Consider the following 14,405-nt stretch of genomic DNA (forward strand, 5'->3'; position numbering starts at 1 on the left):
CAGGAAACCGGAAGTGGCACTGTGGCTCAAGGGGTAGAGAGCTCACCTTGAGCTGAAGAGCTGAGGGACAGCGCCCAGGCCCAGAGTTCAAGCCCCACACAAACAAAAAAAGAAAAATCTGTATGCCTGGTCCCAACTAGTTCTAACTAGAGCTGCTTATACCTATCTTGAATTGTCTCCTCTTTACATTCTGTGGTTACCATATGAGAGCTAAGACAAGAGGAAAGAGTGCCACTTTAGTCCATTCAACTGACAACTTCAATGTTGGCCAACTCAAAATTTATGTCACTCTGGACATGGCTACAAATGACCATGAAAGCACTGCAAGTGTTGATTTTTGAGGATGGTTGTATATTAGTGAATAGACAAACTCACAAATATGGATCCTGCTAATGAGAATTGACTGGATTTAATCCCCTTGAAAATTCTGTTACACAAAAGGAACAAGCTCCTAGAAGGCCTCAGCCGTGTTTTAAACATGGTCATTCTTTTCAGCAGCCCTGCTCTCCCCAGTCTCAGGAGAGCATGATTCTGTGTGTCTCTTCTTCTGATAAAGATTACTGTGTTTTTTTCTATTTTCTCTGCTAAGTGATAAGAAATCTCCTTAGATACCATAAAGGAAAGTAGCATTCCTAGCTATCTCTGGGAATTAATTAGCTTCTCAATAACCAACTGGCCAGAGAACCAGACTCATAGGTAGATGAGAAGCGCACGTGTGTGTGTGTGTGTGTGTGTGTGTGTGTGTGTGTGTGTGTGTGTGTGTGTGTGTGTGTGTGTGTGTGTGTGTGTGTGTGTGTGTGTGTGTGTGTGTGTGTGTGTGTGCTTATTGTATGGAAATTGTACACTATAAAGTAAAAAGAATATAATGAAGTTCACCTACCAGTCACCCAGCTACAACAACTATCTCTTTACAATGACCATTCTTGTTTCATCTATACCTCTCCTTTTTTTGGTTTATCTTGAAGTAAGTACCAAAGGTATCATTTCATTTATAAATATTTTCTTTTAAATTCCTAAAAAGTAAGCATTTTTGTAAAATAAAACCATAAAATCATTATATTACCGAAGAAGATCCCTTGTTATCTTCAGATATTTGTGTTCATATGTTCCTAGTTGTTCATTAAGTTTTGTTGTTTTATTTTGTTGTGGTACTGGCAGTTGAACCTAGTCCCTTATGCTTAATAGATAAGCACTCCTATCCATTGAGCCATGCCCCAGCCTTTTCTGCCTGATTTATATTTGGGATAGGGTCTTGTGCTTTTGCCCAGGCTGGCCCAGGCCATGATCCTCCTATTTATACCTATCACATAGCCATGATGACAAGCATATGCTACCATGCCCAGCTATTGGTTCAGTGGGATCTCAGTAACTTTTTGTTCAGGCTATTCTTGAATTGTAGTCTTAATCTCTACCTCACCAGTAACTGGGATTATAAACATGAGCCATTGCACCCAACATATAACGTTTTTGTTTTTGTTTTTGTTTTTTGTCTTTTTTTTTTTTTTTGTCTGTTATGGGGCTTGAACTCTGGGCCTGGGCACTGTCCCTCAGCTCTTCAGCTCAAGGCAAGCATTCTACCCCTTGAACCACAGTGCCACTTCCAGTTTTCTCAGTGGTTCATTGGAGATAAGTCTCATGGACTTTCCTGCCCTGGCTGGCTTTGAACTGTGATCCTCAGATCTCAGCCTCCTGAGTAGCTAGGATTACAGGCGCCACTGGTGCCCGGCCACATAACATTTTTATAGTCGATTTGTCTAGAATCAAAGTCTAATTTCTCCACATAGAATTTGGCTAAAATTTTAAGTTTATTTTAATCAGACTATGTTTGTTTATTGGTTGGTTGGTTGGTCCTTGGGTCCCTAAGCTCCTTTTGCTCAAAGCTAGCTTTCTACCACTTGAGCCACAGAATCACTTCTGGCTTCTTTTGTAATCAGTTGGAGATAAGAGCTTCACAGCCCTGGCTGGCTTCAAACCTCAATCCTCATCTCTCAGCCTCCTGAGTAGCTAGGATTACAGGAATGAGCCACTAGCACCTGCTCAGACTAAATTTTTAGTCAGGCTAATTTTTTTTTTTTTTTTTGGCCAGTTCTGGGGCTTGAACTCTGGGCCTGGATGCTGTCCCTCAGCTCTTTTAGCTCAAGGCAGGCACTCTACCACTTGAGCCACAGTGCCATTTCCAGCTTTTCCTGTTTATGTGATGCTGAGGAATGGAACCTATGGCCTCGTGCATCTAAGGCAAGCATTCTCCCATTGAGCCACCTTCCCAGCCCCTAGTCAGCCTAAGTTTTTTTTGGTCGGTTGTGGGGCTTGAACTCTGGGTTTGGGTGCTGTCCCTGTGCTCTTCAGCTCAAGGCAAGCACTCTACCTCTTGAGCCACAGCGCCACTTCTGGTTTTCTAGTGGTTTATTGGAAATAAGAGTCTCATGGACTTTCCTGCCTATGCTAGCTTTGAACCGTGATCCTCAGATCTCAGCCTCCTGAGTAGCTAGGATTACAGGCATGAGCCACGGGCACCCAGCTATCAGGCTAAATTTTTAAGTCTGTTTTAATCACTAGATCTCCCACTTCTTTTATGTAAGGAGGAAATTGTGACATTTGTTCCATAAAGCTTCCCACATGCTGGTTTTGCTGGTTGCTTCCTTATGACAATCTGAGTCTCTGCTCTCTAGTACACTGATAGATCTTTCTTGAAGTATGTATTAATTTGCACTTAATGTTTTTTGATAATTACACTTGATTGGTTTTGCTTTACATTTTTGGGGGGGGGTGGTCCGGTCGTGGGGCCTGAACTCTGGGCCTGAGCGCTGTTCCTCAGCTCTTCAGCTCAAGGCTAGTGCTTTACCACTTGAGCCACAGTGCCACTTCCTGCTTTTTTTTTCTGCTTATGTGGTGCTGAGGAATCAAACCCAGAGCCTCAGGCATGCAAGGCAAACACTCTACCACTGAGCCACCTTCCCAGCCCTGCTTTACATTTTTAACAGGAGGCATACAATGTTTCTGTTATCTCTTTTGTGACACAAGCAGCTATTGATAATCATCAACTGGACCTATTATTTCAGAAGGGCTTTGTAAAATGGTGAACTTCTATCCTTCTCTTTTTTATTTATGGGATGGAATATTGATCACTTTTTACTCTGACCTCTGGTTCCTAGGTGTCTCCATGGCATGTCCCCCCAGCCCAAGTGAACGGTGTTTTGCTCCAAATCAGCCTCTACTGGAATTTGTGCCCCCATCAGCACCTCCTGCCAGGAGCCAGTGGGTACCAGATGAGACTGAAAACATCTGCATGGTGTGCCGCAGGGAGCACTTCACCATGGTAGGTGGCATCATTCTCAGCAGCACTTGGGGATGTCATGAGCCTAACTTCATTTCATGTCCTAGCGGATACTGCTATTTTCAAAAATATTTCCAAAACTAACACCTTGGATTTACCTTTAACCTAACCATAGTTAGGTTTTGTGGTTTGGGTTGTTTTTATGTTATGTTTTGTTTGGAGGGTTGTTTGTTTGAACTCAGAGCCTCGGGCTCTTTTTCTGCTTTTTCATGCGTGACTGGTGCTCTACCATTTGAGCTATGCCTTGAGTTTCAGCTTTTTTGCCCTTAGAGAATTTCTACCCCAGCTGGCTTTGAACCATGAGTCTCAGATCTCTGTGTCCTAAGTATATTTGGCCTGAGTATATATTTAAAATTTATTCAAGTCATAGACATTTTCAAATAGCCTTAAATTTTAAACTTTGCCATTATCAGGAGATAATGCAAAAGGTGGGAAGAATCACCAAGTGTTAAGGGATCTTATTTCTAGCTCCCATGTCTTTCTCAATAAGACAACAACCTGATAGTGGTTCTACCTGCTAGCTCAGAAGAAAGAGGACCTGGTTTCTTATTCCAGCTCTGCCTTCTAATATCAATATGACCATACACTTTTTTAGTCGTATGTGTCCACTTATAAGGTAGGGATAAAATATGGATTGCCTCCTGGAGCTTTTAGGATTAAATGCAATAACAGAGGTCCCACTTAGCCTACTACTACCTGACAGATTAGCTCAGTGCTAATTAAAACAGTGACTTCATTTCCCTACGTCTGTTTCTTCATATGTAAAAGAAGATAGGCTATCAGTCACTTTTAATGAAATAAGGCCATACTTGGAAAAGAAATATTTAGAGAAAGGATGCTGTTTCATCATCATCAATACTATGTAGAAATGTGGTTCTCTCTGGCTGGAATGTTACTTCTTCCCCGCTACTGATTTGCTGTGCCTCCACATGTTGCATTCACACAGAAATAATACTTCCAGTACTACTGATTACAAAACTGTCTCTTAAATGTTTTCCTATCAGCTGAATGATCCTAAAATGTCAGATTGCTTTCTTTTTGCTTCTCTATTTTTTCTTTTATGCTGGGGATCCTAGAGCCCTGTGTATGCTAGGCAAGCACTGTACAGAGCTTATACCCTTCAGGCCCTTTTTTTTTTTTTTTGGTCGGTCATGGGGCTTGAACGCTGGGCTGGAAGCTGTCCGTCAGCTCTTCAGCTCAAGGCTGACGCTCTACCACTTGAGCCACAGCACCACTTCTGGTTTTCTGGTGGGTAATTAGAGATAAGAGTTTCACAGACATTCCTGCCTAAGCTGACTTTGAACTGCGATCCTCATATCTCAGCCTACTGAGTAGCTAGGATTACAGGCTTGAGCCACCAGCCCCTGGCAGATGTCCCCTTTTTTGAGGGCAGGGATAGGTGTGCTCATTTTCAAAACAAGCTCAAACTCTTCAGTCACAGGTGACTGAAGCTAAGTATAAATAGACTGAATCTCACCATCTCTTTTTCCCTCTTCTTTCTATGCCAATGGCATTCCTCAGTTCAACAGACGTCATCACTGTCGCCGCTGTGGCCGGCTAGTGTGTGGTTCTTGTTCCACTAAGAAAATGGTGGTGGAAGGCTGCAGGGAGAGCCCTACTCGTGTGTGTGACCAGTGCTACAGTTACTACAACAAAGAGTGAGTGTTCTGAACTATCAGCTGAAGCTTATACTGCTTCTGACAACTGCACCCTCCCTCAGACCTTAATCTTGTAGGAATCTTGTTGTGGAGAACAATTTACCTCTGGAACGCTTACAAAAAACGTTTGGTTTAACATTCACACTACAGGGGCTGGGGGTTTAGCCCAGCGGAAGGGCACCCGCAAGGCCCTGGGTTCGGTCCTCAGCCCTGGAAAAAAAAAAAGAAAAAGAAAGCTACAAAAAATAAAAACAAAAACAAGGCAACATTCACATGCATAAACTCGACAGTGAAATGTTTGAAGATGGACTTGAGTCAGAAGCAGAGATGACAAGAAACAGTTTTCAAGGTTCTTACATACTGGTCTTCTCAAAATCAGGACACTTGGCTCTTCAGCCCTTGCTCCTGTCCAGACTGAGACCGTCGTCCTCTTCATCACCTTCCCTATTTCCTGGTTACTCTTTCTTCTTTTGGTCTTGCCTCAATTTAAAGGGACACATGCATACCTGCTGAATTTTAAGGACAGCACTTACATCAGCTCTTAATTCTAGGTAGTCCTGGTTTGTTGTCCACAATTAGATAAGCCCTTACACTTTCTTTTTTCTTTTTCTTTTTTTGTCAATTGTGAGGCTTGAACTCCAGGCCTGGGTGCTGTCCCTGGGCGTTGTCTTTTGCTCAAGACCAGTGCTCTACCACTTTGAGCAAATAACGCCACTTCTGGTTTTCTGGTAGTTAGTTAGAGATAAGAGTCTCACAGACTTTCCTGCCCAGGCTGGCTTCAATCTTCAGAACTCAGCCTCCTGAGTATCTAGGATTACAGGCATGAGCCTCCTGCACCTAGCCAAGCCCTGATACTTTCTATACATAGTTCAGCTGCAGATAGTTTTAAAGAATTGTTCTGACCTCTGACAGGACAAATCAAGACTGTGCTTGCCAATTTTTCCCCACTATTAGTAGCAAAGGAGTATGAAACTAAGACTCCTAGAGCACATAGAAATGAACCAAAACAGCTATCTAAAGGCAAAAATGTTTTTGACTCTCTACATTTTGTTTTATTTGAAAGATTTAACTAGATGTTACATCCTGCTCATTAGCTTTTTTTTCTGTTTGAATCTAAACATTTTGTTCATTATCTGCCATGATGAGTATCGATTGTTTAGGAAGGAGGTGGTATCATTTCTTGTTCTACATTTTCTAGTGCCCTGGCATAGCAGGATGGGTGCAGGATGGGAATTACTCATACACCAATTGGAAATCAGCAATTAGTGTGGATGTGGATCTTTCACCAGCAGTCAGCAAAACTGACTGTACCCTGAAGGAACCTCCATCTAACTAGTGGGATGACTAATAGACAAAGCCCAGGTGACTGTGTAAGTGCAGTGGTGGCAGTATACACAGCTTAGCCTAGGTCAGGAGGGTTTCTAGCGGTTTCTAGCAGATGAACCTTAGAGTTTTAGTAAGAAAACCAGAAGAAGTACACACTCAAAAATTGAGTAATGCTGCAAAGGTAGAAGCAGAAGAAAATGTGAATTTTTTGAGGTGCTGAAAATAGGTAGGTGATGGGCTAAGATTATGACTAGTAGAACCTGGACTTAACTGGTAGCTAAATCTGGAGGACTTAGGTAATGACACAAAGGCTTGGAACTTGCTCTCTCGTATCATAGGCTAGGATGGACCAGCAAGCTCCTCGTGCAGGTGATATATGTGGACAGTGATTGAGACTTAGTGCTTGTTAGCACCAGCACTAAGAAGTTGATCAGAGATAATGGCAAAACAGGATATAGCTTGAATATCAATCATAGGTGACAGGAGGTGACCTCCACAGGTAGGCAGGCAGGCCTGATCTTAAAAGTGCTTTAGACACTTTTACCCTAAGCAGCTACTGGAGGACATTAAGTAGGACAGAATGTGACCAGATCTTCATTTATATGTGTGTGAGTGTGTACACATGTGCATGTGTGTGTATGCACTTACATGTGTGTATACACATAGAGTGTGCCAGTACTGGGGCTTGAACCTGGACTCTGTCCCTTAGCTTTTTCACTCACTTGAGCCACAGCTCTACTTCCAGCTTCTTGGTGGTTAATTGGAGGTAAGAGTCTCAGAGCCTTTCCTGTCCAGGCTGACTTTGAACTGCAATCCTCAGATTTCAGCTTCCTAATTAGCTAGGATTACAGGCATGAGCCACTGGCACCTAGCTTCGGATTTGCATTTTTGAAAGCTGCAAAGTAGTTAGACAAAATCAGAGTCAAAGAAACAGTGGGAAAAATGTTGCAACCGTTAGCAATAAATGATGAGGGCCCTTTCTGAGGCAGCAATGAAGAGAGGTAGGGCCATTTAAAGGGATGTCTAGGAGTTAGAATGAACAGGATGTAGTGAGAGACTATGGAATAGGCTGGCTGTGACACATGAGGGAGAGAAAAGGGTTATTGGTGATTCCCTGAAAAAATTCCTGCATTTGACTTTTTTTTTTTTCTCTTTTTAGTACATCAGAGGAGAGCCCAAGCCAATCAGAAGGTAAGGCCTGACTATATTCTCTGACTCTGGTTTATATGCTCAAGTTGGCATTATTATCAATGTATCAACTACAACAGATATACTCCATGGCAACTCAATCCAACTTGTTTGCTGAAGAAAATTCTTGGCATTTCTCTTAGGTTATCTCCCTTGGACTTCATCATATTCACCTATCACATGGACCCATTAGCTTCCTGAATTAAGAAAGCCAGTGATCAATGAATTTGATCCTTACCTCTTTTTTTTTTTTTGGTCTGTCACGAGGCTTGAACTCAAGTCCTAGGCATTATCCCTGAGCTTTACTGCTCAAGGTTAGTGCTCTACCACTTTGAGCCACAACGCCACTTCCAGTTTTCTGGTGGTTAATTGGAGATAAGAGTCTCACAGACTTTCCTGCCCATGCTGGTTTCAAACCATGATCCTTAGATCTCAGCCTCCTGAGTAGTTAGGATTATAGTTGTGAGCCACCAGCGCCCAATGATCCTTATCTTTTAATGGGTTATTTCTTCCCCACTACCACCCGTGCCATCCCAGGTTCCCTTTCACTGTCATCCTACCATCCAGTGCTCCCTCATTCTTCTCAGATAATCACTGTTATCAGTTTTGGCCAATAATTTTCCACAATAGGTTAGTTTTTAGAGTATCCAATGAGTCAGCAATCCATTTAGAAAGCATATACCACTGGGCACTTGTAGCTTATGCCTGTAATCCTCACTACTCAGGAAGCTAAGATCTGAAGATCACAGTTCAGAACCTTCCTGGGCAGGAAAATCCATGAGACTCTTATCTCCAAGTAACCACCTGAAAACTGGAAATGGCACCGTAATTTTTTAAAGTGGTAGAGAGCTAGCCTTTAGCAAAAGAGCTCAGGGACAGGACTCAGGCCCTGAGTTCAAGACCACAACTAACAGAGAGAGAGAGAGAGAAACTCCTCAGGATTTGTTGTGTAAAATATTAATATTGTGTGACGAAAGCTGTGAGATTCCAGGTCTGTGCCTAGGGAAGAAAGTTCGTGGTGCCTAGTAGCACCCAAGGAGAAAGTAAGAGGACCTCAGATAGCCAGCAGTATCTGCCTCCAACACACACCAAGACTGGGCTGGGCTTGACTGACACATCAATACAATTCTCATCTCAGCTGCAGAAAGCTCTAAGAGCGAAAGCCTTCCGTATCTGGCTGTGGTGAGAGTTCCCAAAGCAGCAGAAGTGGAATGGATTTTGAGTCTAAATGAAGAAGAAAATGAGCTAGTGAGGAGTGAATTCTACTATGAGCAGGTAATAGTAGTAAAATGTAATAATGGTCATTTAATTCTCTTTACAATGTGTGATACAGCAAGAAATAGAGAAATAGATGAGCACAGCCTAGCCTTCACTTTACCTACTGTGTGATAACAGGGAGCAGTTAAAGCAGAAGATGAGGAGCATCTTGGAGAATACACCTGTTCAAAGAAAGGCTTTGCAGAAGAAATGGCATTTAAGATGAGCCTTAGAAGAGGGGCAGGAGTATAACAAGCAGAAAAATGAGGGTTGTGAGGGTATCAAAATAGAGAAAGAACAGAATAAAGAAATCAAATGTCTGATCATAGGCAGTATCAAAATCATAGGGTGTGCTGAGTGCTGGTGGCTCACACTGGCACCCAGCTACTCAGGAGGCTGAGATCTGAGGATCACGGTTCAAACTCAGCCTAGGCAGGAAAGTCCGTGAGACGCTTTTCTCCAATTAGCCACTCAGAAAACCTGAAGTGGTGCTGTGGCTCAAGTGCTAGTGTGCTCACCTTGAGCTGAAATGCTCAGAGACAGCGCCCAAGCCCAGAGTTCAAGCCCCACAACTGATTAAAAAAAGGGTCTGAATGAAGAATTGGATATTAATATGGAGGGAATATAGTGTTGGTAGAAAAGAAGGAAAGGGTGGGACTGAGAAGGACGTGTAGAGCTGTGAACTCTGAAGTAACAAATGAGTACTCGTAGGTGTCAGGGACCTACAAACATTTTCAAGGATACTTTATGAATATTAATTTAGAAGGAGTGTGTTCAAAGCAAAGACTCCTCCACGTGGTCAGACAAGCAAAGCAACTTTGTAGTCCATGCCAGATATCAGGAGTTTGCAGTGATGGATGATAGTCCAGAAATAAGAGACCCCCTGTGGATATTCTCCAGAAGTGTGAAGTGACAGCCTAGCAGCCAGAACTTTGGCAGTGCCACTGAGAATGTGACATTTATATAGTTCTGCTTTGCTGTGGAATTTTGGGCTCCTTCCTCCACTGTATTTTTGGAAAGGATAATTTCTGCCATGCAACTGCAATTCAGGATCACTTTGGCCCCTGTCTTCACTATGTGTGTATCTCTCTCATTGTCTTTGACAGGCTCCTAGCGCCTCCTTGTGTATTGCCATCCTGAATCTGCACCAGGACAGTGTGGCCTGTGGTCATCAGCTAATTGAGCACTGTTGCAGGCTGTCGAAGGGCCTCACCAACCCAGAAGTGGATGCAGGGTTGCTTACAGACATCATGAAGCAGCTGCTCTTTAGCGCCAAGATGATGTTTGTCAAGGCTGGCCAGAGCCAGGACTTGGCTCTTTGTGACAGGTATATGAGAATGAAACTCCAGTCTTTTCTTACTAGTCCTATGGCTTGAACTCAAGACCTGAGCACTATCCCTAAGCTTGTTTGCTGAAGGCCAGCCCTCTATCACTTGAAACAGAGTTCTTCTTCTGACTTTTCTGAGGTAATTTATTAGAGAGAATAGTGTATGGGAACTGGGAATGTGGCTTAGTTTTTGAGTGTTTGCCTAGCATGCATGAAGCCCTGGGTTCGATTCCTCAGTACTACATAAACAGAAAAAGCTGGAAGTGATGCTGCAGCTCAAGTGGTAGAGCACTAGCTTTGAGCACAGAAAGGCTCAGGGACACCGTGTAGGCCCTGAGTTCAAGCTCCAGGACCTGCAAAAAAAAAAAGTCTCTATGGACTTCCCTGCCCAGACTGGCTTCAAACCTCAATCCTCAGATCTTCTGAGTGGCTAAGGTTAGAAACATGAGCCACCAGCACCAGGCTGAATCTCGATTCTTTTATGTGGTGACAATTTTAATCTATCTTCCTTTCTAGTCTTTTCTTTGTTTCGTGGGTAGGGAGATACCTCCTCATCCTCTCTGACAAGACATGCTAGAATATTCGTATCTCACTTGAATGTTGATGAAATACTATTACCTAATCACAAGTGATCTTCCTCACCCTATTCTGTGTCCTTTTACCCTAAGTACATCCTTAAAGCAGCGTTTCCCTACCTATGCTCTGACAAAGTGAAGACTTCACCTGGTTAATTTCTAATTAAAATCATTTTAGGGAAGTACCTTTGTTGTGTGGACCTTTCTGGTCTTTAAAGGAAATGTATCCTCCCTGAATGGCCAGTGATTATTGATTAGCCTTGCACAGAACTCAATTTTGACTGGTAGTTCTGGGTAGTAGATCTGTGAAGGCATCTTGAAACCCTGAGTCTCATCCTGAGTGGCACACAAACACACACACACACACACACACACACACAAAGCTTGATGTGTCACAGTAGAAATGTGAGTCATGAAATCAAAGGATCCATGGGAAAGACATGACTAGGTTCCCTCAGGTTCCTGCATAACCTGCTTTGACTCCATTTATTAACTTGACAATGAAAACTCCCTAATTCTTTGCTTCTCCACCCAGATGCATTACTCATACTTTATGTTCCCAGTACCAGTCCTAACCAGATCTGGGATGGGAAGCATAATTTTCTTTGTCTCCCTTAGATACTTTCTCACCAGCCTAGCAAGGCCAAGCCCTTAATTTAAAACCATAGTATTGAATAGAAAAAAGAAAGAAGGGAATTGAAGGGATGGGAGAGGAAAGGCTATTCTGATAGGGAATAGTAAACTTAACATCATATCCTTTAAAATCAAAATATTCATTTTCAGCTGAGGGGGGCAGGAACCAAGTCCTCATTTCAGTAAGATTCTTCCCTACGCCAAGGTATCATGGGCTAACAGGACAGGTTCCAGCACTGATTTCAAATCATACATCCTTTCTCCCATACCCTACATTCTGATACATTCCTTATAAAGACACATTGACTTTGTACCTCTTTACCCATGGTCCTGGAGGAATTTCCTGCATATTGCCATGCAAACCAGCTAAGAGCTCTTAGTTTCTAGAGTATTCTTGTTCTGTTTTCAATTCAGTAGTCTTGTACTGTTTTTAACCTCTGATAGACAAATAAGTTATATATATTTGAAAATAAAAGCACATCATCTCTTTTAAAGGTCTTTTTTTTCCCAAATATACAAATATATTATGGTTCCCAATCTGTTTTTACATACTACCCATACCCCCTCCCAACTAAGTTATGCATCACTAATGTAAAGAATCCCTTTCCAGGAAAGTCAGTGGACAAGTTGGGATCCACAGTAATCTTTACTATAATTATGAACAGCACTCAAGAACCATGAGTGTGAATTTGAGTGAAGCAACATCAAACAGAATGGTCTAGTCCTCTGAGCTCTCTTAGCTCCATAAAGTTTTTGTCAGGAGTAAGGTCACAGCAGGTAACCCTAGTGATCTATAAGAAAGGACCATCCTTAGCCACATGCAAGAGCCAGAATGTTCTGCATCACTTCCAGGAAACAACAGTGATGTGACTTCTGTACTGACTGGGAGTATAGGTCATCAGTACTAAATCTGTTTTCCAAGCCAGCAGGACCAAAACCTAAATGGCTGTGTGCCCCAAACTTTCAGTGTAAAGGCCCTATCTCAGATAGAAACCCAAGGGAGCCCTGCACCAGTCATTCATAGTTAATTTAACATTCATGGGTTGGGAATGTGGCTTAGTGGTACAGTGCTTGCCTAACACACATGAAGCCCTGGGTTCAATTCCTTAATACCACATAAACAGAAAAATCTGGAAGTAGTGCTGTAGCTCAAGTGGTAGAATGCTAGCCTTGAGCAAAAGAAGCTCAGGGACAATGCCTAGGCCCTGAGTTCAAGCCTCAGAACTGGCAAAAAAAAACAAAAAAGCATAAAGCATAGTTAATTAACATTTATTTATGAGTGCTTGGAAAAGTTCCAGACACTATCCTAAGCTCTTTCATGTGAGAAATTTCATTTTATTTTTAACTGCCTATTATATCCATTTTGTAGATTCATAAGTTGAGGTAGATGAAAGTTAACCAATTTGTCCTAAGTTGCAAAGCTACTAAGCAATGGAACTGGGGTTCACAGTCTTGACTCCAGAGCCTTCACTGAGAGTCTGTGGTACTCACAGTTCCCATGATCACATTTCACAGTGAAAATGAACTAGAAAACCTTTTGTCAACTGTTCTTAGAAGACTATGCAATGTCATCTCCGTGCCCTTTTCCTCCCTGTAGTTACATCAGCAAGGTGGATGTACTGAATATTTTAGTTGCTGCTGCCTATCGCCACGTGCCATCTCTAGATCAGATCTTACAGCCAGCTGCAGTAACCAGGCTAAGAAACCAGCTTCTGGAAGCTGAATACTACCAACTGGGCATTGAGGTGAGGCAAGACCAAGCTTACATCCTACCCCACACTAATGAGTGGCCGACCTTTCCTTGTCCTTGCAAACAGGTTATACCATATCTCTAGATTACTCTGACCAGAATGCCAATTAGGTAGGGCGGCCAGGAGGTGGTTGGCTGGAAGGGGCAAGATTTAGATCTTTGGGAGAGTCAGGCCTGGACACAGGCATCTCTCACCAAAAGAAACAATTTTTCCTCCAGGTTTCCACAAAAACTGGGCTTGATTCCGCTGGGGCTTGGCATGCATGGGGCATGGCCTGCCTCAAAGCTGGGAACCTCAATGCTGCACGAGAAAAGTTCAGCCGCTGTCTGAAACCCCCTTTGGACCTCAATCACCTAAGTCATGGCTCCAGGCTGGTCCAGGATGTGGTTGAATACCTGGAGTCCACAGCAAGACCCCTTGTTTCCCTGGTAAGAGCAAAGCAGCAGAGTGCCTGGCTCTGGGAGGAATGCTAGGAAAAGTTAAGGACTTGGGGAGCAGACCAGCTTAAATTCATCTGATGATGTCAGTCCTGGATTAGAGGCTAAGCCATTTTTTTTTTAATGAAAAAATATCACAGCCAGGAGCCAGTGGCTTACATTGGCTGAAACTTGTTGGATTCTATTTTTCCTCTCCTTTCCTATCAGCAAGATGATGATTACTTTGCCACCTTGAGGGAACTTGAAATGACCCTTCGAACCCAGAGCCTCTCCCTGGAAGTGATTCCTGAAGGAAAAACCATGAACAACACCTACTACCAAGAATGCCTCTTCTACCTGCATAACTATAGTACCAACCTAGCCATCATCAGCTTCTACATGAGGCACAGCTGTCTACGGGAAGCCCTCTTACACCTCCTCAACAAGGTGAGACATGCAACAGAGTCAGGTCAAAGCGGAAGGAGTGTGTAACAAGTTCACCCTCCTGGCTGGTAATGACAGAGTTCATTCCCACAAAGGGATGAACCTCGCTCTGTTTCCATTGGGCTCCCACCTGACATGGGATGGTGTCTACTCACAGTTGTTACCTCAGGGGTCATGGCACAGATGCCATGCACATGATGAAAGGGAAGATGCTCTTCTTTCATGGCTCTTCTTGCCTATCTTCCTCCTACAAGAGACAGGGGCACGACTGCAGTACATTGCTTCACTGGAATCTCTGATAAGCAATCAGGACTCCACTTCACCATAGCCCTTCAGCATTTCTTTTCATCTGAACATTCACGAATAACTTCCTGAGCAATTAAGTCAGACTTACCAAATTTCATACAAAACTAAAGGAACTCACAGTAAATATTAATATCATCCATCCACCTTAAATTTGAACAATGGTTAGTGAAAGTTTATAGGAAGACATGTC

General features: G+C 42.9%; 1 protein-coding gene across 2 annotated transcripts in view; it reads left to right on the forward strand.

The window, feature by feature from the left end:
- The window catches only part of LOC138809387 (zinc finger FYVE domain-containing protein 26-like), a 72,177-nt gene that overhangs the window by 45,088 nt on the left and 12,684 nt on the right, over positions 1 to 14,405 (forward strand). For both annotated transcript variants that reach the window (XM_069995901.1, XM_069995903.1), the window contains exons 28-35: positions 3,153 to 3,316; positions 4,856 to 4,992; positions 7,478 to 7,509; positions 8,645 to 8,781; positions 9,870 to 10,090; positions 12,896 to 13,043; positions 13,268 to 13,477; positions 13,694 to 13,912. In XM_069995901.1, the coding sequence (XP_069852002.1) occupies positions 3,153 to 3,316; positions 4,856 to 4,992; positions 7,478 to 7,509; positions 8,645 to 8,781; positions 9,870 to 10,090; positions 12,896 to 13,043; positions 13,268 to 13,477; positions 13,694 to 13,912 (1,268 nt within the window). The remainder of the gene's footprint in view (positions 1 to 3,152; positions 3,317 to 4,855; positions 4,993 to 7,477; positions 7,510 to 8,644; positions 8,782 to 9,869; positions 10,091 to 12,895; positions 13,044 to 13,267; positions 13,478 to 13,693; positions 13,913 to 14,405) is intronic.

Source organism: Dipodomys merriami, unplaced genomic scaffold (genome assembly GCF_024711535.1).
Source record: "Dipodomys merriami isolate MVZ:Mamm:240054 unplaced genomic scaffold, mDipMer1.0.p SCAF_497, whole genome shotgun sequence".
NCBI classification, from domain to species: domain Eukaryota; kingdom Metazoa; phylum Chordata; class Mammalia; order Rodentia; family Heteromyidae; genus Dipodomys; species Dipodomys merriami.